General features: G+C 37.9%; 1 protein-coding gene and 1 long non-coding RNA gene across 2 annotated transcripts; one reads left to right on the top strand and one right to left on the bottom strand.

The window, feature by feature from the left end:
- The first annotated feature begins 1,279 nt into the window (after window positions 1-1,279).
- LOC143889845 (uncharacterized) lies at window positions 1,280-8,925 on the top strand. Its single transcript, XR_013254956.1, has 3 exons — window positions 1,280-2,982; window positions 8,389-8,554; window positions 8,701-8,925. It is a non-coding gene; the product is annotated as an uncharacterized LOC143889845 (long non-coding RNA).
- LOC143889844 (putative inactive purple acid phosphatase 27) lies at window positions 3,864-18,182 on the bottom strand. The gene is made up of 12 exons (XM_077394217.1): window positions 17,718-18,182; window positions 12,205-12,296; window positions 11,930-11,996; window positions 11,689-11,811; window positions 11,453-11,545; window positions 9,688-9,817; window positions 8,652-8,733; window positions 8,432-8,564; window positions 6,668-6,873; window positions 6,435-6,560; window positions 5,264-5,561; window positions 3,864-4,457 (listed from the first exon to the last, which is right to left on the bottom strand). The coding sequence occupies exons 1-12, from the start codon at window positions 17,901-17,903 to the stop codon at window positions 4,152-4,154; spliced, it is 1,842 nt and encodes a 613-aa protein (XP_077250332.1). The 5' UTR covers window positions 17,904-18,182; the 3' UTR covers window positions 3,864-4,151.
- Window positions 18,183-21,449: the final 3,267 nt, after the last annotated feature.

The following is a 21,449-nucleotide window of genomic DNA, read 5'->3' on the forward strand; positions in this document are numbered from 1 at the left end:
AACCGTTTCCCGTTAGAGGGTGCGAATTATCCAAAAGTGGGTGCAAATTTACGATCGCCCTTTTTCTTTTGGTAAATGATATATTTGCCCCTATTTTTTACTGGGGACAGCACCCTCTAGTGTAAAAGTAGTAGTCTTTCATAACTCAAGTCATAAATACAATAGTGGGGGTCTGTCCCAAGTAAAGAATGGGGAGATTATATCACATATTCACATACCTTTTTTTAGCTACTGATATTAGCACTACCATGTTTTAATAATTGCAATAACCCAATCCTGTTTTTTTTGTTTTAGACAGCTGTCAAATGTGATTACACTTCCCAAAAAGCTCTAAGAAAATTAAAACAGAACAGACAAACTGAGTTTGTGCACTTATTAAAACATTGTAGTGCCAATTAAAACAGAAAAGACATGCTAAGTTTGTGTGCCAATAACAATAGCCTATTTTTTTGGGCTACTGATATGGACACTACGGTGTTTTGATGATTGCACTAACTCAGCTTGTCTCTTATTATTTAAACAGCTGTCAAAGGTTATTAGACTTCCCAAAAAGCACAAAAAAGCCAATTAAAAAAGAAATGTAAAGGTGAGTTTGTGCAATTATAAAAACACCGTAGTTCCAATATCAGTAGCCTCTTTTGTGAAATTATAAAAACATGGTAGTGCCAATATCAGTAGCCACTTTTTCTTTTCTTTTTTTAAATCAAAGGTCAATATCTTGATTATAAAAACATGTTTTGATGATTGCACTAACTCAGCTTGTCTCTTATTATTTAAACAGCTGTCAAAGGTTATTAGTTCCCAAAAAGCACAAAAAAGCCAATTAAAAAAGAAATGTAAAGGTGAGTTTGTGCAATTATAAAAACACCGTAGTTCCAATATCAGTAACCTCTTTTGTGAAATTATAAAAACATGGTAGTGCCAATATCAGTAGCCACTTTTTCTTTTGCTTTTTTTAAAATCAAAGGTCAATATCTTGATAAGAAGGGGGCTAAGAAAGAATCTTAAAAGATTTTTCAAAGTGTATAAGTCAATATTGGGACCATTGTGAACAGACAATTTGAGAGTCGAATAGGAAAGGTGGATGTGAAATCTGCAAACAAGACTTGACTGTTGCCAGTAGCCAATAGGTGGATATGAAGTTACTACAAAAAATAGAAGCTTGCTAAGCTACTACAATCCGAAATGGAACCTTGTTATTCCAATGTAGACAATAGTAGAACTTTTTTATTTTTTTTAACAATAGTAGAACCTAGCCAAGCTAAGACAGATGGATGTACTAATCTTGTTAATCCTAGTCGGGTAGTTAAAGTAGAAAAGGTGCTATGAGAAGGATTGCAATCAATTATGGGTGATTGATTAGTTGCAGAATCTGAGTAGGCAGGTTACCATGAATGGTAGGAGACTTTTCATTCATCTAACATATAACTATAGACAGTGAATCTGTCTTGTAATCAAATAAATCTCTTAGATGAAAGGCCCTTTATGAACCCATCAACAAGTAGATTTCATTTTTGAAAAAGCAGACAGTGGGGCTCCACTAGCAACGTGTGTGCCCTCCTAGGAGCGCGTTCTCTGACAAAGTGATAATTTACTTTGATATGTTTGGAGCTAGTATGAAGAGTAGGGTTAGCAACCAAGTAGAACTGATATTATCATGGCGTAGAAAAGATGAATGCCGAAGAAAATGCCCAAATCATAGAGTAAGAATTGTAGCACGCATAATTCAGTCATAGTGTGAGCACTCAACCATTTAGCCTCAGCACCGAACGGAAGACCGTTGGTTGTTCTTGAGATCACAAAGTGATAAGATTCGTACTAAAGTAGATGCAACTGGCAGTGGTAGATCAGCAGCCATCAGGAGATCCGACACATTTGGCATCAGAATAAGCGATGAGAGGAGTGGTGATAGGAGTGCATGTATAAAATATCAGAGAATGTCATGTTGAGATATTGAAGGGCTGCAGCTATATATACTGTGATATAACATAAGACAAGGGAGACTGGTGCCATGGCGTGAGACATCTTGGAACTAAAGGAGACGATAGTAGTAAGTAGTTTTGCCCCAAGAATAGATGCCTAAACAAGAAGCTCGAGAGTATACTTCGTTTATATGAGGATAATTGAAGCTGGTGTCTTCTATGACAAGGAAATAGCTGGGGGAACCAAGATCCTTCATGTCGAAGTGTATCTAATTAAAAAGCAAATAGTGGTCATATCACTGCAGTGAGGATAACATCATCCACATTTAAGAGTAATAAGAGATAACGAGAAGCTGAACCACACAAATAGAGAAGTGTGAGAAGGACAACATCGAAAGCCATGCTCAAGAAGTACATATTTGTGAGGAGGAAGTCTTTCCAACCCTCTTTTGTAAGCCTTTTGTCTAAGCCTTTCTTGTAACTTTCAAATTTTGTAAGTTTTGCTGAAAATCAATAGATGAAGACCCCTCTTTTACTTGGCTAAATTATTTTGTTTGGACCTTAGTAGAGACCTCATGGGTACAAGGAGTTCGACTTCAATCCCTTCTCTTAGTGCAACCAAGGCCTAACCCAGTCCATGGTCGCAACTGTACAATTTGCTGCACCTTCTTGCTGTTTTCAATTATAATTCTCTTGTTCTAGGACCACACAAATATGCTGTTTTCAATTATAATTCTCTTGTTCCAGAAATATATTTACATCAAGTATATTACATAGTCCTCTCATGAATAGATCTTACAAATCTTCTCATAGACTGTTGTAGTAGTGGTGACCGCCCATTCTGTCTCGCCCGCGCCTCCATGCTGAAGAAATTACGAGCTGGCTGGCTGGCCAAACGGGACCGCGGAAGAATTGTCTCGATGCAAAATTGTCTTTAATTCCAAGGCATCACTTGTATCCATGAACTTCGTATAAGCCTAGAGTTCGCTCACAGCAATATAACAAGGAGTGGGTTTTTTTTTTGTCGTGGGGGTTGGTGGGTTAAAGCAAGGAGTTTCAGGTTTCTATTTGAGTACTCTATCAGTCATTAGGTTCAGATAATTTAACTGCAAGTCCTTGCTACTTTATGCCCTCAAGCTTCAAATTCTTCTTCACTTTGAAGTTTTCATGTGAATTTTTAGGTTGTTTTGCTAAGTATTATCATTTCACTAATATATTGGTTACAATATCCATAGTGCAGCAAATGATTTGATTTTAAAATTTGCTGTCAACTTTGAGTGTAGTCTTGTTGGCCTTTTATCTTAAGCGAATACTCTATTTAAAGTTCGCTGATATCTGTTAAAATCTAAACCACAATTATGGGGCTTGAAATGGTGTGTGGATGCTCGCCTTGGCCCTCTAATGATTGAAGGAGACTCTTCCAATGTAATAGCATGGGCATCTAAGGAGTCTGTTGGGCCATGGCGAATAGCCCATATCATTGATGAAATTCGGGATCTCATTCGTATTGCTTCCCCACAAATCTATCATAGAAGGAGATCACCTAATGAATTGGAGGATGCATAGGCGAAACAGGGTGCGGATTTGGTGGAAATGCAGGTTATCGTAAATGAGTTTTCGGTGGCACAAGGCTTGTCTACTTGATGGTGCTTAGTCCACGAGTTTAATCTATACTAGTCGTTGTGGTTTTAAGGGGTGGTTAGCATTAAATTGGTTTTTGTCAGTATAGGTTGTAATAATTACTGTGTTTGGTGGGACGCTGCGTCCCCCGTGATGTAACTCTTCTGGTCATTCTAATAATGTTACTGTTACCTTTGAAAAAGATATCTGTTAAACTCTTCACCCATGAATGTCTGCAATCTGACCCACAAAAGACATTTTTCTTATCCAAATGCATGTTCTGTCTTATCCAGTCTTGATTTTGATGTTTGAATATTTGCATGCAACCAAGAGAGAAAATATCATTTCCTCATATATAGTGAACATTATTCTCCACCGTTCGATCATGGTAAGTGGTTGGCTGACCGCCACATGATAAAATTACAAAACTTTCTTGGGTGGCCCCAAAACTTGTCACAGCTTTTTAAATAGTACATACACACCAAATCTTGGGTGCATTCAGTCTATCCACTTTTTACAAGTGGATTTTACATAAATCGTACACTTAAAAATATAAATCCATGCTTTATGATAAGTAGAACATTTACTTTAATCACCTGGAACAATTTGTTATGAGGCCAATGTTGTTGGCTCGCAACCATCATGTACGCAGGCCAAGACATCCCTGTAGTCTCTTGAGATGGTGAATGAATCATAGACTCTGCCATCACTGCTCTTTTTGTATTCAAAGAGGAGGGAACTGTGGTTAAATGCAGTCATCTTGCCAAACCCGAAGTCGAAGTCTCTGTAAACACTCCAACTCGTCTGCACATCGCTGAACACCGCCAACTCACGGCCTCCACCACCTACGACGACATGAATTGTTCCATTCACTGTGCCCGAGTAATGAGATCTTTCTGTATTCACACACTGGTTCTGCACCACCACAAAGAACAAAAGCCACTGATTTATTGTCTGGAATGCTAAGATGGAAGTGTAAAGTATACAATGGATGTCTGAGTAATGGAATTGTTTGTCAGTTTGTCTCAAGAGAAATGTACTATTTAAAGCGTAAGGCATACAATGGGATCTGAGGAATAGAATTGTTCGTCTGAAGGGAAATATACTACTGGATTCGTGCACATGGGATGCTTTGATTGAGCTCAGTAGCACACTGACATGTCATCAACATTATCCAGACCATTCATCTGGTGGGCCACAACGTAGAGATAGCATAGCCTAAGACTAAATTAGAGAACTTAAATGTGGTCATTGCTTATTTTTCCTAACTGCATATCTACGATCAGAAAATTGGGATCAATCTGATGATCGTGAGTTTCAGGCTATAGCACCCCCACCATGATCCCGTAGGTGAATGGCCCAGATGATACTGACATCATGTGAGTGGGCCCAATTACAGGTGCTTGTATAGGGACATCTCATCTTTTGATCAAGAGGAAAATGAAAAGAGTGATTAGCTTTGAGAATACTCCATAAAATTTTAAAATCTTATAAAATAGCAAATAATTGCAACCAGACTACTAGACAACAAAAATAGCTTAGCTTTTCATATTTTGAGAACTGATAGACTAGTTCTAAACTTCATTTTCAGTTGTTCACAACAAGTAAAGAGGAGAGATTTGTTGAACATGCAGCTTTTCATTATCATACTCTACTGTTTGAAGCTTAATATAATAATATCAGACTAATTATCAGTATCAAAGCAGCATGCATATTTGTACCTGGTAGATTGGGCATGTCCTTTCGTAGTTATGGACATGACCATAAAATGCAATATCAACCTTGTATTTCTGCCAAAGTCTTTGTAAGCTCTCTCTTCCCATGGGCTCTTCAAATGATCCCTTATACTCGGAAGAGTAGCCAAGAACACGGTGAACAGCAAAAATCAACCATGGTTGTTTCTGCCGGTCGGCCGATGCAAAGCAATGTTCAAGAAATTTGTATTGTTCGGTACCCTCTCTCCAATCGTGTTCACTGTATGCTATGCAGAAATGAAACATACCGTAGTCTGTCGAATACCTGTAAAAGAAAGGCATAGGTGAACTTCTAGCTATTTAAAGAGGAAGTATAATATCACATCCAATACAGGAAGATAACTACTAATCCTCATGGTAGATTTTCTTAGTAGTCATAGTTACCGAAAACTTCCTAGTTGGATGGGATGCTTGCTTCCCTAGAAAATTGCTTCAGAAGCTAAGTTCTTCTCGTTTCCCAAATTTAGGGGAAGTACGCTTCCTAGTCGCTTCCTACACTTTACCTCTTAATTAAGAGTATGCTTCCTATTTAGGTGATTTTTTCTTCCTAAAAGAATATTTTATCCTTTTGATAATGTTGGAGCGTAGAGTGCATTTAAAACTTGAAAACTCATCTTAATTTTAAAATGAAAATTGTGAGAGATTTTTTCCAAAAACTTAACATTAAATATACATGAATAAAACATGTGAAACTATAAATTCCTAAAACGTTCAAGTCTGATTAGTCGAAGTCTTCTTTTCTACCTGTAATCCTTACCTATATTAACCCTTCCTAACCTACTACCATCCTACTCTTCCATGTATTTCTTATTCACTTCCAATGAGGCTTATTACATGCTTCATGTTAACTTTCAATGACATTTCCAACAAATTTTCTACTTAATTTCTTTAAGGCTTTTCGCTTCTCACATTTTCTCTTTCTAAACCTCTCGCTTCGTACTATGACAACTATGGTTTGAACGCTTAAAATCCTAATTCTCCATTCCTATCATCCTATTTTATCAGTTTTGTTCATGCAGCTGCATACACTTTGAAATATACTATGCTATTACCAGTAACATTGCATACACTCCCCCTTCAAAATGATCAAAAAGCTGTAACTTTCGGACATGCTAGAAAATAAATGTTCTGAAGTTACCAAAACTTGGCTCTGTTCTCAGCCGGAACGTAGAACATGGTCTCTGCCAGCACACCACATTCGCCGCCTGAATTCATGGTGTCATAGAAGGATCCAGTCCCTGGCCAGTCACGTTCATGGTTACCACTACATAAAAATAAGATTGGAAAACTATTAGGGGAAGTACAAAATTATACCCATGACCTACACTTCACAGTATAAACATGGAAAATACAGCTAACAAGTGGGCAAACCTCGCGATCATATATGGCACTGCCGAAGCAATGGGCTCCACCTGTGATGTGAACTGATCCCATATGGAGATATAACCATCGGCATATGTTATATCTCCTATATGGAAAACTATGTCTATGTTATCTAAATCCTTGATAATTTGGTCTGTGGTATTGAGAGAACCTGGCTGATGGTAGTTGTACTCATTAGAGCCATCGCGCTCTGCCTGAAAAGCACGCTGGAGGTCATTCTCTTTTACTGTCAACCGGACTAGTGAAACTAAGACAAAGCCAAGATATTTTCACAAAAGAAATAACCAACACTATGGTTTTTAGAAAGAAATGAGAAAAGAGATCAGTGAGCACAAAAAACCAACACTAAGGTTATTTTACAGAAGAAACAACCAACACTAAGGTATTTACAAAAATAACTGAAATTTGTTCATTTATTTGTTGAACACCCATCACTTTTCCATGGAATTTGAACATAAAACCAAGCCTTTTGAAGGTGATAAAAATATAAGAATAAGCAAAACTTCCACCAAGTACTGAAAACAAGTGAGCTTTTATTAAAGAAATCAGAAGGCTGCATATGTGACTGTTCAATATAAGAGAGATTTCTGCGATTACAGGAGTTTTTGTCTGTTTTCAGAAAGAAAGAAAAAAAAAAGTTTGACTAGCCTTCTAAAATAACTGAAGTATGTTTGTTTTATTTTTTGATGGAGTGCAAATCCAAACACTTTGAAAATGACAAAAATAGAAGAGCGAGCAAGCTTTCCACCAAGTAACGAAAAAGCAAAACTGAGTTTTGTCTCAAGGAAATTATATATATATATATATATATATATATGAGAATAGAGTTCTTGAGGGTGCCCTCATATAGCTTAAATGAGGTGGCTCTTACAAAACATAAGGGGCCCACGTTGTTAGGAGGATCCGAAGCATTCATTTGAAAGGCCGCATTTTTGCCCCCACTTTTGGAGGGGTTAGGATGATCCAATGGAGCTGATTTTTTGTACACAACCTATCTATGATGGGGCCTTTCAAATGAATGCTTCGGATCATCCTAACAATATGGGCTCCTTATGTTTTGTGAGAGCCACCTCATATAAGCTTATATGAGGGCACCCTCAGGAACTCTACTCTCTCTCTCTCTCTCTCTCTCTCTCTCTCTCTCTCTCTATATATATATATATATATATATATATATATATATATATATATATATATATATATATATATATACACACACGCACACGCACACGCACACGCACGCACGCGCGCGCGCGCGCGCACACACACACACATATATATATGAGAAAAGAGTTTCTACACACTAGTGTAGATAAGTTATCTACACTAGTGTGGTAGAAACTCTCTCTCTCTCTCTCTCTCTATATATATATATATATATATATATATATATATATATAGCAGAAGAGAAAATGAAGGATTTTTTTTCATTTCTTTGAAAATTCTAAGAATTTAACACGTCAACTTTCCTTGCTTTTCTCACCAAATACACCCCTTTAAACTAAATAATTTCAATATTACAGGGACTCGTCAAAAAGTTTGAGGTCCTGCCTCCTTGAGAACTTCACTCCATTTGTTTTTCTATTTATCTTCCTCTCTTTGTGCTGCCCTTCTCGGGCGGCCTTGTAATTTGTCTTTTTATTAATGATATTTTACCATTAAAAAAATATTACAGGGACTTGTCAGTTTAAACTTTTGACCATTTACAGGGATTCACAAGTTTGTAGTCCCCTTGCAAAGGAAAAATCTCACCGTTCCCAGGTCTCCAAATATAATGACACGCTGTAATGAGTCCTGTCCAGGAAAAGGAGATGATCTAAAGGAGAAAAGCTTGCTCCAAACATATGAACCGTTGAATAACCGATGGCCGAGTTTGTAAGTGTACCTGAACCATCATCATACACTTCAGAATAATATCTAGCTTTTCTTAATCTCATTGTTAGAAAAAATTATTGATCCAGAAAATCTATACATTGAATTTGGCCATAAATCTTTTAAGAAACTTGTATGTATGAAACCAGGATCTCGCCACCCAACCGTTCGTGCTGGTGAACCTGAGAAAGCAACAAAGGGACCTTTATCATGTTACAAGTCTTGTAAAGTTGTGAAAAATGTATGCTCCACACAATGATCAAATTTCAAACTCATTCAGTTGGCACAATAATGTTACAACCATTTCCAAACATGAGAAAAAAAATACACTTGCTTTTTAAGAATAAGGTGTACAAAGTAAATTAATCACTCATATTATTATGGGGCAATTGAATCTGACTTCTTACATTCAATCAGGAGATATATTTATAAGATTCACAAAATCAAGCATAAATGAAATTTTGGGCTAGAATTGTGATGCAGCTTTATTAGTCAAGGGCTGGAAATTTCGTATTTGAGCAGAAGTCAAATACATAATTCTATTTTAGTTAGGTTTTCGAGTTAAAAGTTAAAGGACTTGATCAAATTAGAAGTTTTGATTTTTTTGATCCTTGAAAGGAAACAATTTAGACTGTTTTAATTGTGAAGCTTAGTTGAAACTTGTTCTTTTAGTTGGTCTGATAAAAGGTACTATATTCTCGATTGTGTCAAGTGGCCGGCGTAATTGACCATTCAAAAAACGAAAAAGTGGCCCGTATAATTTCTTACATTTGAACTTCTGGTACGAGTAAAAGTATTTTCCTATCATATTTTATTGGTAATATAATTAGATAATATAACTTGATGGAACTAGTATCACTTCATCCAAAGAAATGTAATGCTCTTTTTGAAAGATAGATGAAATCATCGGAAGAAATTAAGTATAAGCAAATAGAAATAAAAAATATAAGAGAAGGGTTTTAGTCGCTAACAAATTATCTAAGCCAGAGCAACTCTAATAAGAATGATCATTGGAAAATGATTATCATGCATTTTTAGATTTTCATGAGAGGGAGATCAATGTGCTGAGATCTAGATGATATTCACAAAATTTTGAACTTGACATTTTCAAATGCCAACAAGAATGTCAATCATACCACACATAGCTTGACGACTAAATGTCAATGTTCCAGCTGGGGAGCGCATTTGAGGTTCTCCCTTTAGGCCCCATTCAACAAATGGAACTGCCTCAGTTATATCATACCCACTTGTCCATGTTACGGTCATCTGGGAAAGAAAACAATAAATGCATCTTTAGAATACTTGGAACACTGATAATTTCCTCGTTTTAAAACAAGGAGTGCTAAAAAAAGAAACATGTGTTCAACAATTGACTAAGTTTACTGATAAATACTGTTAACAATTGCCAACAAAGCTACCCTGAAGGCCTGAACTGGCCATAGAAGGTCTAAATTTCACCAAAGGACTCATTAATGAAAATCATTCTACTTTTGACCCAGTGCCACTTATAAGGGGAAACCCTGTGCCACTACAACCAGAATATGCACTGACATATACTGAAGAGTTACAGCCAGACAAGGTGGGTGTGAAACACTAACCACACATGGAAAGGTGATGGAGTCAGGATTGACTACAACAGTGGTATATGTTGGGAAAATTTGTAATGATGGATGAACAAAGTGACTCTTTAGAACAAAGAAAGAGAATAGAAAGAGAGAAAGATATGTCAAGATGAAGCTTTCTCTTATAGACTCTATTTCCCACATATGCAGGTGGCTACATGGAAATAAGTCCCAAGGATACAATGCCTACGCCAAGAACAAGGGCTGCACCCCAAGTTCAAGACAACCAATATCACCTTACTTAGAGAAAAATGAGTAAAAAAGGAGAAATCCCTCATTGAAAATGAGAATCTAAGTCTTCTTTTATAGAAGATAAAAAGAGTCAAATGAAAATACCGTTCATTTTAAAATAAAATCTTTTTACAACACATGTGGCTTTTGAGTAGAAATGCCATTTCACATTTTTTTTTAAAAGCGTCTCTTTGAAAGATCTCATTTTTTTTATTTTAAAAATGCCCAATAGTATATCCTCACAGTAACTAACAGCGAGTATCTTCCTCGGTGTAATGGCTACGATGCAGGTGCAAAAATAAGCTTCTAAACACTGACCACATGCATTGCCTGCAAGCACAATCATACAAATCTGTGGGATAATAAAGAAATCAAGATCCACATTTTCAAGAGTAAGTGGGCAAGTGAAGCTTCTGGACACCCGTGCGTGGAGTTAGAAATGGGCACTTGGACAGTAAACCAGACAAAAAGATACAGATCTGGAAAGCTATCAAACTCCGGCTCTAATAGACACATGATCTAAGATACAAATGGGGATGCTTCCTTTTCTTCATACAACAAAAAGTGGCCAATAAAGAGTCGCTAGAAGAAAAAAACATTCAGTGAAAGATACCTAGGAATAGTGTGCTGAGCGTACAACAAAATATTTTGGTTCCTGAAAACTCTAATGAAAAATTGACGTTTTTGACAGGAAAATAACAATTCAAAATATATATTAAATACTGGTACAAGAAAACCAAGGATAAGAAATAGCAGCCCCCTGGGTAAGGAAGTAAATCCTAGAGTCTAGAAACATTCTTCATGATCTGAACATGAAAGAGATTTGTGACAGTTCATTTAGTGTAGAAAATATAGGCTATATGTATTCTGGGTTGGTAGCTAAAATAACCCAGTTGTACACAAATTATGACAATATAATAATGAATGCCGATTGCCGAGAAATGGAAGACAATTCTCTCTAAAATAATTTCAACACACAGATTCACCTTATAATTCATTAATAAAGTTTCTCAGCACAAGAACAAAACCATAAATAAAATTGACTTACTTCATTCCAAGACTTTCCCTGAGCAAGACGGGGATAAACAGGTGCTTTCGGATTTGCAAAAGAAATTATGTTTGAAACCGCCACTAGCTTTGGCTACAAATTCCAAGTATAAATTAGTCAACACTACCAGTGTCATCCACATTCCTAGATAACTCATTCCATTTCATATCGGAAAGCTTACCAAGGTTTATATATCAACGAAACAAAATAGCATATAGATGCAATTATGAACATACATTTGAAAGCCCGCCAGAAAATAATGCGAAGGAAAAGTCTGCCCGCTGATTGATCAGCTGAAAGTTCAAAAGACTTTTCCCCGTCTTTGTGTAATCCGGATTGGAGTGATTCGCATAATTATACTGGAAATATAGACGTCCAAAATGTTATTAGTGATATTTAAAATTTTAAACATGGAAAGATGGTTCTGTGATTTGAGTCTCCTGCTCCACAGAGAAGTGAAATTGAAATTTTGCACACCTTGATTGGTGAAGAGCATATAAATGGAGCCACATCTTTTGGATTGTCAGCTGGGCAGGTAGATGAGCTGAAAACATAAAAATGACTCATTTTAACATTTACATTCCAGAAAATGATTGATATGTGTGTGGTTAAAGATGATTGAAATTCAGCACATCTGAGGCTATGGGTTTTTTCCCTCCATAGATTTTGGTGGAGAAATTCTGCTCCATAGTCATAGTTCAAGTATAATACAACCAGAAGAAGATATGCATAACTGCCAAACAGTACATTACTTGAATTTTGCAGGAGAAAACACCCCGACCCAATCATCTTCAGAGGGACTAGGACATTTGAGATCAACAGTTATCCACTGAATATCTTCCCCCTGCAAACAGATGAACAAACATTGAGACCATTAACCCCATACTTCCTCAATCAATTTGAACATCACGAGTAAAAATGGAACATTGCTGGAAAAATATAAGATTGCATAGAGTTGCTCTCTAGACTACAAATTCTTTTGGACTTCAGTCAATTCCTTCCCTTCAAATTTGAAATTATATGTCAGGTTGGAATACATGCTTAATCTGTGGTATCTAGAAATGAAAGCTACAGTGGATTCCCATAAGCATTAGTATCCAATTTAAGGTTTCAGTTGTCAAATTGATGGCAAAATGAAAAGCACCAAGACATTATAATTTAGCATTTTAGAAGGAAAAAAGAAGACCTAGACATTAGAATTTAGCATTTTAGAAGTAGAATGTGTTTGATGTTTGGCCCCTTCAAGAATGTCCTAATCTTGATGCTGCGTGTGTTGCTTGCTAATCACACCACTGTTCCATTTGAGACTAATTCTACTAAACTGTTTTAGCCGACTGTCAATGGCCGCATTGAATCAACCCATTAATTTGAAAAACAGAAAGAAAAAAAAACTATCTTGAAACATCGAACCAATTACAGGACCACAGAATTTCAAAAGTAGAGCTACTGACTGCTGAAGTATAAATGATCAAGTAACACCAACTCTAACAGCTCAAGCTTTTGGAGTTATTGGTTGTTTCACTTGGCATCAGAGCTATTGCCTCAGAGCAGTTCTTGGGTTCGAAGTTCTTGGGTTCGAAACCCAACATATCCTTGATATTAAAAATGCACGTGTATGGCCAACCCAAAAGCCCACACGTGAGAGGGAGTGTTAAAGTATAAATGATTAAATAACGCCAACTGTAACAGCTTAATTATGCCCTATTTGTTTGAGATTGTGACAACCGATTGTGAGCCTCAAACCTATTATGGGACTCAAATTAAAATGTAATTTTGACTCCAATAATAGGTTTTTGACTCCAATAATAGGTTTTGGGCTCTGAATTGGTTGTCACAGTCTCAAACGAATAGGGCCTAAGCTTCTGGAGTAATCGGTTGTTTCACATGGTATCAGAGTTATTGCCTCACGGTAGGTCCTGTGTTCAAAACCCAACAACTCCTTAGTATTAAAGATCCAAGGGGCCACATGTGGCACGTGTTGGGTTTTTCGCCAAAGAAAACCCACTTAAATTACGAAGCAAATATATATGTGGATAAAAGAAACCACACCATCAAGAGAGCAATCACACAAAAGAACACAAAGATTTACGTGGAAAACCCTCTAACGAAGAGGGAAAACCACGGGGCGAATCCGACGAAATATCCACTAATCAAATAAGTAGTACAATGTCTCTTTCTCAAGTTTTTCACCCAAAACTTGAGACCATACAAGAAATAAGAGAGATAAAAGGTTACCTCGTTGCGAATAACAAAACCCACTTTCTCACCAAAAATTACCCACTCCCATCTTCAAGTCAAAGAAACCCATATCCTCACGAAGTCTCCGTGCGACGAGAGGATCCAACGGCACGGTGAAAATCTCCAAGAAGAAACGCTCAAAAGAGCCCTAGGTTTTGATCCCCAAATCAAAACCCTACACACACAAAGAAAACCCTTGTTTCTTCTTCTTCTTCTCTCTCTCCTTTTTTTTTCTTTCTATTCTTCTTTTTTTCCCTTTCTAACGTTTTTCACTTTTTAACGTGTTGATAAAACGTCACACACACACACACACACACCAACTCACGACTTTTGCTTTTCCAAATCGGAAACAAGTCTGCCCGTTTCCTTTTAGCAATAGGAAACTTGGTTTTTCTATTTTAATATAAATCTTGATGTGGGCGTGGGGCCTACATGGGCTGGACCCAACAATCTCCCCCTCCTGGCCCATGAAGAGGAGACACCAACCTTGACTCTCACTTAGAGTCCAAACGAGTTATGTCTAGGCATAGCTCAAGCTTTCCTTTGGAAACAACCATAGTCAACATATCAAACAGATTCTTGTCAGTATGAATCTTCTTCAACTGCACCAACCGTGTTTCGATCACATCACGGATCCATTGGTTCCTGAAAAACCATCCCACTATTGCCAAGTATTCTTTGCCTTTATGAGATTGTATCTCCTGTAACCTTTTTTACTCCCCCTCACTAGTAACCAATATATAATCTGAGGTACGATATCTCGTTGATGGCCGATGCTCTCTAGTAGATCTTCTAACTTGAGATTCCACTATCTCTGTCTGTGGGGGCTGCTCCCACTGCTCATGATCTATCACAGTATCATAACCACCCGCATCTGATCCATGATCACCACCATCTTCTTGTACTTCTCCCCCATGTGTAACATGCTCGAACGGAGAACGAATAGATGTAAGATCAATAACACCATCAACCACACTCATACCTTTAAGGTCTTCAGCCCTCTCAAAATCTGCAAAAGTTTGGTGTTCATGGAACACGACATCTCTGCTTCTGACTATCTTCTTCTTTTCAAGATCCCATAGTCTATAGCCAAATTCCTCAATTCCATAGCCCACAAATATGCACGGAATAGCTTTATCATCAAGCTTTAATCTTTGCTCTTTGGGCACATGAGCAAAAGCTTTACACCCAAACACCCTCAAATGAGAGTAGGAAACATCTTTTCCTGACCACATTCTTTTTGGAATATCAAAATCCAACACAGCCGAAGAAGACCTGTTAAATAAGTAGCAAGCAGTGCGAACTGCTTCACCCGAAAATGACTTTGGGAACTTAGCCATCTTCACCATGCATCTGACTGTCTCACTAATAGTGCGGTTCATCTTCTCTGCCACTCCATTACTAGGAACTGTCTTTTCATCTCTTATACCATGTTTAGAACAATAACCTTTAAACTCGTTTGATATATATTCTTCCATATTACCAATACAGAGGCACTTCAAAGGTTTTCCTGTCTCTCTTTCTACCATGACATGAAATCTCTGAAAACATTGGAACACCTGGTCTTTTGTTTTCAAAAAATAAACCCACACTTTCCTCGATGCATCATCAATAAAAGTGACAAAATAACGATTGCCACCAAGAGATTCCACCTCAAAGGGACCACACACATCAGAATAAACCATGTCTAAAACATTAAATTTTCTTTCTGATGACACAACAAAAGAGACCCTATGTTGTTTACCAAATAAACAATAATCACATGGGTCAAGATGCGTACCTTTGACGAATGGAATAAGTGCCATCTTTGCCAAAATCTGCAACTCCTTCTCACTCTTGTCAGCAAGCCACTTATGCCACAAGCTAGGAGAACTGTCTTCAGTAACATTTACCATATCCTTGCACACATTTGCATAAGCCTTGTATAATGTGCAACAAACCTTCCCCTTTGCAACAACGAGTGAACCTTTGGTGAGCTTCCAAGCTCCATTACCAAAGTAGCTTTCATAATCTTCCCCTATCCATGGCTATCCCAGAAATTAAATTAAGGAGCATATCAGGAATATGTCGCACATCCCTCAAAGTCAACGTGCACCCAACATTGATTTCTATGCACACATAACCAATTCCAACAATCTTTGAGAGACTAGTGCTGCCCATCTTCACCATACCAAAGCCTCCTGCTTTATATGAAGTGAAGAACTTCTTGTTGAGAGTAGCGTGGTAAGAAGAACATGTATCAACAACCCACTATATACCCTGATCTGCAACATGTGTTATCACTATTTCATCAGACCCGGTAGCCGTAGTGTCTTTATCATCATCATTTTTCTGATTTTTACCTCCTTTTTGTTCTCTTTTGTAAACCCAACAATTCTTCCTTATATGGCCCTCTTTGCCACAGTGGAAGCATTTTTTCTTCTCTCTGGATTTGTCATAATTTTTTTACCTCTGCTTTTACTTCTACCCCTGTTCTTCTCTGTGACAAGAGCTTGTGCATGGTCTGTACCCGTTGATTTCCTTCTAGTCTCTTCATTGAGCAAGCTGCTAGTAACTTGGTCATACTAAGTACACCATCTGGAGCAGAGTTACTAAGTAACACCACCAAAGTTTTCCAATTGTCAGGTAACGAGCTCAAAAGTAACAATGCCTGCAACTCATCATCTAGCACTATCTTCTTTAAAGACAATTGGTTCACTATGCTCTGAACTTCATTCAGATGCTCTGCGATCGAATCACCTTCTTTGAACTTTAGGTTTACAAGCTTTCTAATTAAGAAAGCTTTGTTCCCAGCAGTCTTTTTCTCACAAAGACCCTCCCTCCAACTTCGTCCAAAGAGAATGTGCAGATGTTTCATTAGACACATGGTGGAACACACTGTCATCCAACCATTGCCTAATATGTCCGATAGCCTTTCTATTCATTTTTTGCCAATCCCTATCAGACATGCTAGTCGGCTTAGCCTTATCACCTTCAATGAGTTCATACAAATCCTTACAATAAAGAATATTCTCCATCTTTGGTTTCCAAATCATCCAATTTGATCATGTAAGCTTAATCATAGTTCCCGTAGAACTTTCTATCTCAATCCACACAAACAACTATGCTTCAAAACAACCACGGCTCTGATACCACTTGTTGGGTTTTTCGCCGAAGAAAACCCACTTAAATTACGAAGCAAATAAATATGTGGATAAAAGAAACCACACCATCAGAGAGCAATCACACAAAAGAACACAAAGATTTATGTGAAAAACCCTCCAACGAAGAGGAAAAAACCACGAGGCGAATCCGACGAAATATCCACTAATCAGATAAGTAATACAACGTCTCTTTCACAAGTTTTTCACCCAAAACTTGAGACCACACAAGAAATAAGAGAGATAAAACGTTACCCCGTTGCGAACAACAAAACCCGCTTTCTCACCAAAAATTACCCACTCCAATCTTCAAGTCGAAGAAACCCAAATCCTCGCGAAGTCTCTATGCGAAGAGAGGATCCAACGGCACGGTGAAAATCTCCAAGAAGAAACGCTCCAAAAGAGCCTTAGGTTTTGATCCCCAAATGATCCCCACATCAAAACCCTACACACACAAAAAACCCTTCTTTCTTCTTCTTCTTCTTCTGCTCTCTCCTTTTTTTTTTCTTTCTATTCCTCTTTTTTTCCCTTTCTAACGTTTTTCACTATTTAACATTTGATAAAACGTCACACACACTCACGGCTTTGCTTTTCCAAATCGGAAACAAGTCTGCGCGTTTCCTATAATAGGAAACTTGGTTTTCTTTTTTAATATAACAACACCACGTGGACCGCTAACCCAAAAAAAAAGGTGCCACACGTGAGGGGAGTGTTTTAACTATAAATGATATAACACCGACAATTAACAGCTTAACTAGAGCTAGTAACTAGCGTGGAAAGATTCATTGATTTATCCAGAACTAGAATTTCATGAAACTTACAGAAAACGTTGAGAAATGAGGAAGAATTGAGCAGACAATTGGAGTGTAAAATTGCAAAGATTCTACCTTGAGACCAAGAACAGGAGGAGAAGCCTTAATATATGCCGAATCATGAAGCGCGAGTGTCGCCCTGCGTATAGCGATCTTTGACAGTGGTTGCTCGCCGGCCGTGGCGGTGACACACGCACCAATCAAGGTGTAGAAATTCAAGAATACAAAAAACAAGAATTTCAGCAATGGGAGTTTCTCCATTATTGCTGAATATAGAGGGAAGAAGAAGAAGAAGAGGAGGACGAGTAGTTGGGTAGTTTTTAAAATTTGTTTAGGTGTTGGGTATTCTCCCCTCTATCTGGACTTGGGACAGACCTCTCTACTGTAAAAGGTAGTTATAAATACACTAGTAGTTAAAAGGGATTTGCTAGAGTAGTTACGAATACACTAGTAGTTTATCCATTTCAGCTTAATGGTGGCTGTTCTGACATGCGACAGACCAGCCATGAAATGCCTTCTGCTATAGACGCTAGAAATTCCCAAGTTTATAGATACACTGGTAGTTGTAAAAGAGCCAAGAGGAGTTGGGTATTCTCCCCTCCATCTGTACTTGGGACAGCCCTCTCTAGTGTAAAAGAGTAGTCAATAATATACACTAGAGGGGCTGTTCCAAGTATAAAAACAGGGCGAATATGTCACTGCCCTTTTTTTTGGCTGCTGATATGGACACTATGACATTTTGATGATTGCACTAACTCAGCTTGTCTTTTATTATTTAAACAGCTGTCAAAGGTTATTATTACCATACCCAAAATGCTCACAAGAGCCGATTAAAAAAGAAAAGATAAGCTGGGTTTGTGCAACTATTAAAACAAGGTAGTGTCAATATCAATAGCCTCCTTTTTTGTTTGTTTAACAAGGTCAACCTGCGATTTTTTTTATTTATTTTTAATCCGGAGCCCCATCATGGACTGCCAACGGTTCTGATCCAGTTTAGTTCTAGCTGTTCTTCTGATCATCGTACACGTGGCACTCCATGGTGAGTGGCATTGTCCAGTCTTGTTTAAGTCGTTGGTCAATTACTTTGATAAGAAAGGGACAAAGAAAGAATCTCAAAAGATTTTTCAAAAGGGTGCAAGTCCATATGGGGGCCAATAGAATTTAGAAACAGACAATTTGAGAGTCCAATAGCAAGTTAGTTGCATGTGAAATCTACAAGCAAGAGTACAAGACTAGTGACTTTGCCCGCGACCAATAGGTTTGCCATTCGTATACATACAAGGGGCCCTTTGGAGTTTTGATTGGATACATGGATTTTATAATCCAGGCTTGAAAAATCCTCGGTTTTACAAGCTAAAACCTGAATTTTATAAGCTAAAGCATGTATTTTACAATCTTGAAAATGTACAATACAGGCTTTAGATTATAAAATTCAGGTTTTAGCTTGTAAAATCCAGGATTATAAAATCCATATATCCAAACGGCCCCTATACAGTCGCCACAAAAAGTAGAAGCTTGCTAAGCTAGTACAATCAGAAATGGAACAATCAGAAATAGAGCCTTGCTATACTAATTTAGACAATAATAGAACCTAGCTAAACTAAGTCAGTCCATGTAGTAATCTTAGCAAGTTTTTAATCCTAGTTTACTAGCTAAAGTAGTCTGCTATGAGACGAGCTGTAGTGTTGAGAAAGATTGCAGTCAATCGTGGGTGAATGATTAGTTGCTACATTGGAGGATGCAATGTAAGGACGTAACCATGAATGGTAGGAGACTTGTCATTTATCTCACAAAAACCTCCTTCAAACGCACGAGAGGTTTAGTGAGGGTGAGTTTGTCCCGTAATCAAAGAATTCTCTTAGCTGAAAGGCCCTCTGTGAACACATCAGAAAGTGAAATCAGAGTGAATGACGAAGTAGAACTGATATTATCACAACATAGAAGAGGTGCATGACGAAGAACGATGCCCAAACCACCGAGTAAGAAATGTAGCAAGCATAAATCGGTCGTAGTGAATGTAAGAATGTGGTGTTCCATCAGCCCCAGCAATGGACTTAGACGGACCATCCGAATCCGAACTTACATGAACAGGATCGATCTAGACATATTATCAGGATCTATTGTAACGACCCGGATTTGGGGCAAATTTTTTGAACATGATTTTTTTTTTAAATCCCAACATCCAAATCGCTACCCCAAAAAGGGAAACAACAACAAAAAAATTCTATTCCATTATCAGAATGTCTATTATATGATTTATCTCAACCCCAAAAGAAATCATATGAATGCTCTCTCCCATCCCATGTGTCACCTAGATTTGCTCATTGACGACGGCTCCTTCACCTTCCTCACCTACAAGGTCTGGAAAGTAATCTAAGTTATAGCAAAGTCATGTGACTGACTCAAGCAATAAGAGTGACAAAAATGTAAATTGCATTATAGTAGTGGTTCTAATGGTATTTACGTGATAAAAAGGAAACAACAAAAATCTCAAGATAAATGATCAGTATTGAATACCGTGAAATATGTGCGAGTATCAACTGATAACTAAATATTGTTGAAAATTTGTTGAAGGTACTGTTGATAATAGAAAACAGAAACTTGTTGCTTCAAGGCGTGATATCACTTTCCTTAAGACAAGATTCGCCCCCACTAGTAGTGTGCAAAGGGGATCCGCGAATTGCCTCCAAGATACAATGAAGCCTAGTAGGGAAGCCCTACTAATTGTGGACCCCGATCCTGAGGACGATGCCGAGGGACGCGAGATCCCTCCTGCAATCCTCTAAGATCTCCACAAAGTGAAGGAGAGCTCTGCCAAGGAACTCTCGAAACTGATGCCACCCTCATAGCATAGCTCGAGTGGCGATATAAAAAGAAAGAGATATGTCTTGATCCGGAGCCAGGGCTCGAAACCGAGACATACCTAAAATAAACTCAGAGTCGCCATCCATGGACAAGCCATGGAACCAAAACAAATGCTCTGTTTGCAATGGATAACCAGAGATACAAAAGGTCCGTGCCTGATGACGAATGGAGAAGGTCCGAAGAGCGCCCCCAATTCGCCCGAGTGCGAACACTTGGTCTCTTATGCCATTTATTATTAACCTCGAAGAGTTTTGGGCAAAAATCATGTGAAATGGGAACGATCCTCAGGAATCGTCTATCTAAGCATGCATTTCCTGAGAATAGAAATAATAAGCACACAAAAAATAAATGAAAGAGGTGTCACCTAAGCATAGCTAGGTTATGAGTGACATACCTAATGGGTGTCTAAATTTTGATGTGCAAACACATGCAAGCTATAGCTAAATGTATAAGATCAGTACAAGAAAGTAAGAAAGCACATCAAAAGAAATACAATAACTACCCAACAAATCCTAAGACTCTAAATTATTAGCCCGAGTCCTCGGATGGTCTGGTATTCATCCAAAGAAGCCTACGTATCCCCGCCTCCACGAGAATCAAGGCAACGTAGTTCTTCGCACCTATTCTAACCTAGGATGCCTAAGACACCTAGACCTCTATCCTAGACTCGATCTAAAAGACCGGACTAGTTATTAAAGTTTATTGTACGATTATTTAAATTCCAGTGAATTGTGAATTTTAGGACACCCTATATGTCCTAGCTAAATGCAGACTAGCCCTAGGCTAATGCAGGTGGTTCCTATAACCTATGTGTAACTAGGCTGTGTGCCCTAAGGAAAACAATAGGATTGCTAACGTATCCAAGACCTAGTCATCAGTCGGCGATGTGAATCGCCAACTAACCGGACGGAGGCACTCCTAGCTAGGACAAACCCCTAACTC

This window comes from Tasmannia lanceolata, unplaced genomic scaffold (genome assembly GCF_043159265.1).
Source record: "Tasmannia lanceolata isolate RefF3 unplaced genomic scaffold, GAP_Taslan_0.1 ptg000013l, whole genome shotgun sequence".
Lineage (NCBI taxonomy): Eukaryota > Viridiplantae > Streptophyta > Magnoliopsida > Canellales > Winteraceae > Tasmannia > Tasmannia lanceolata.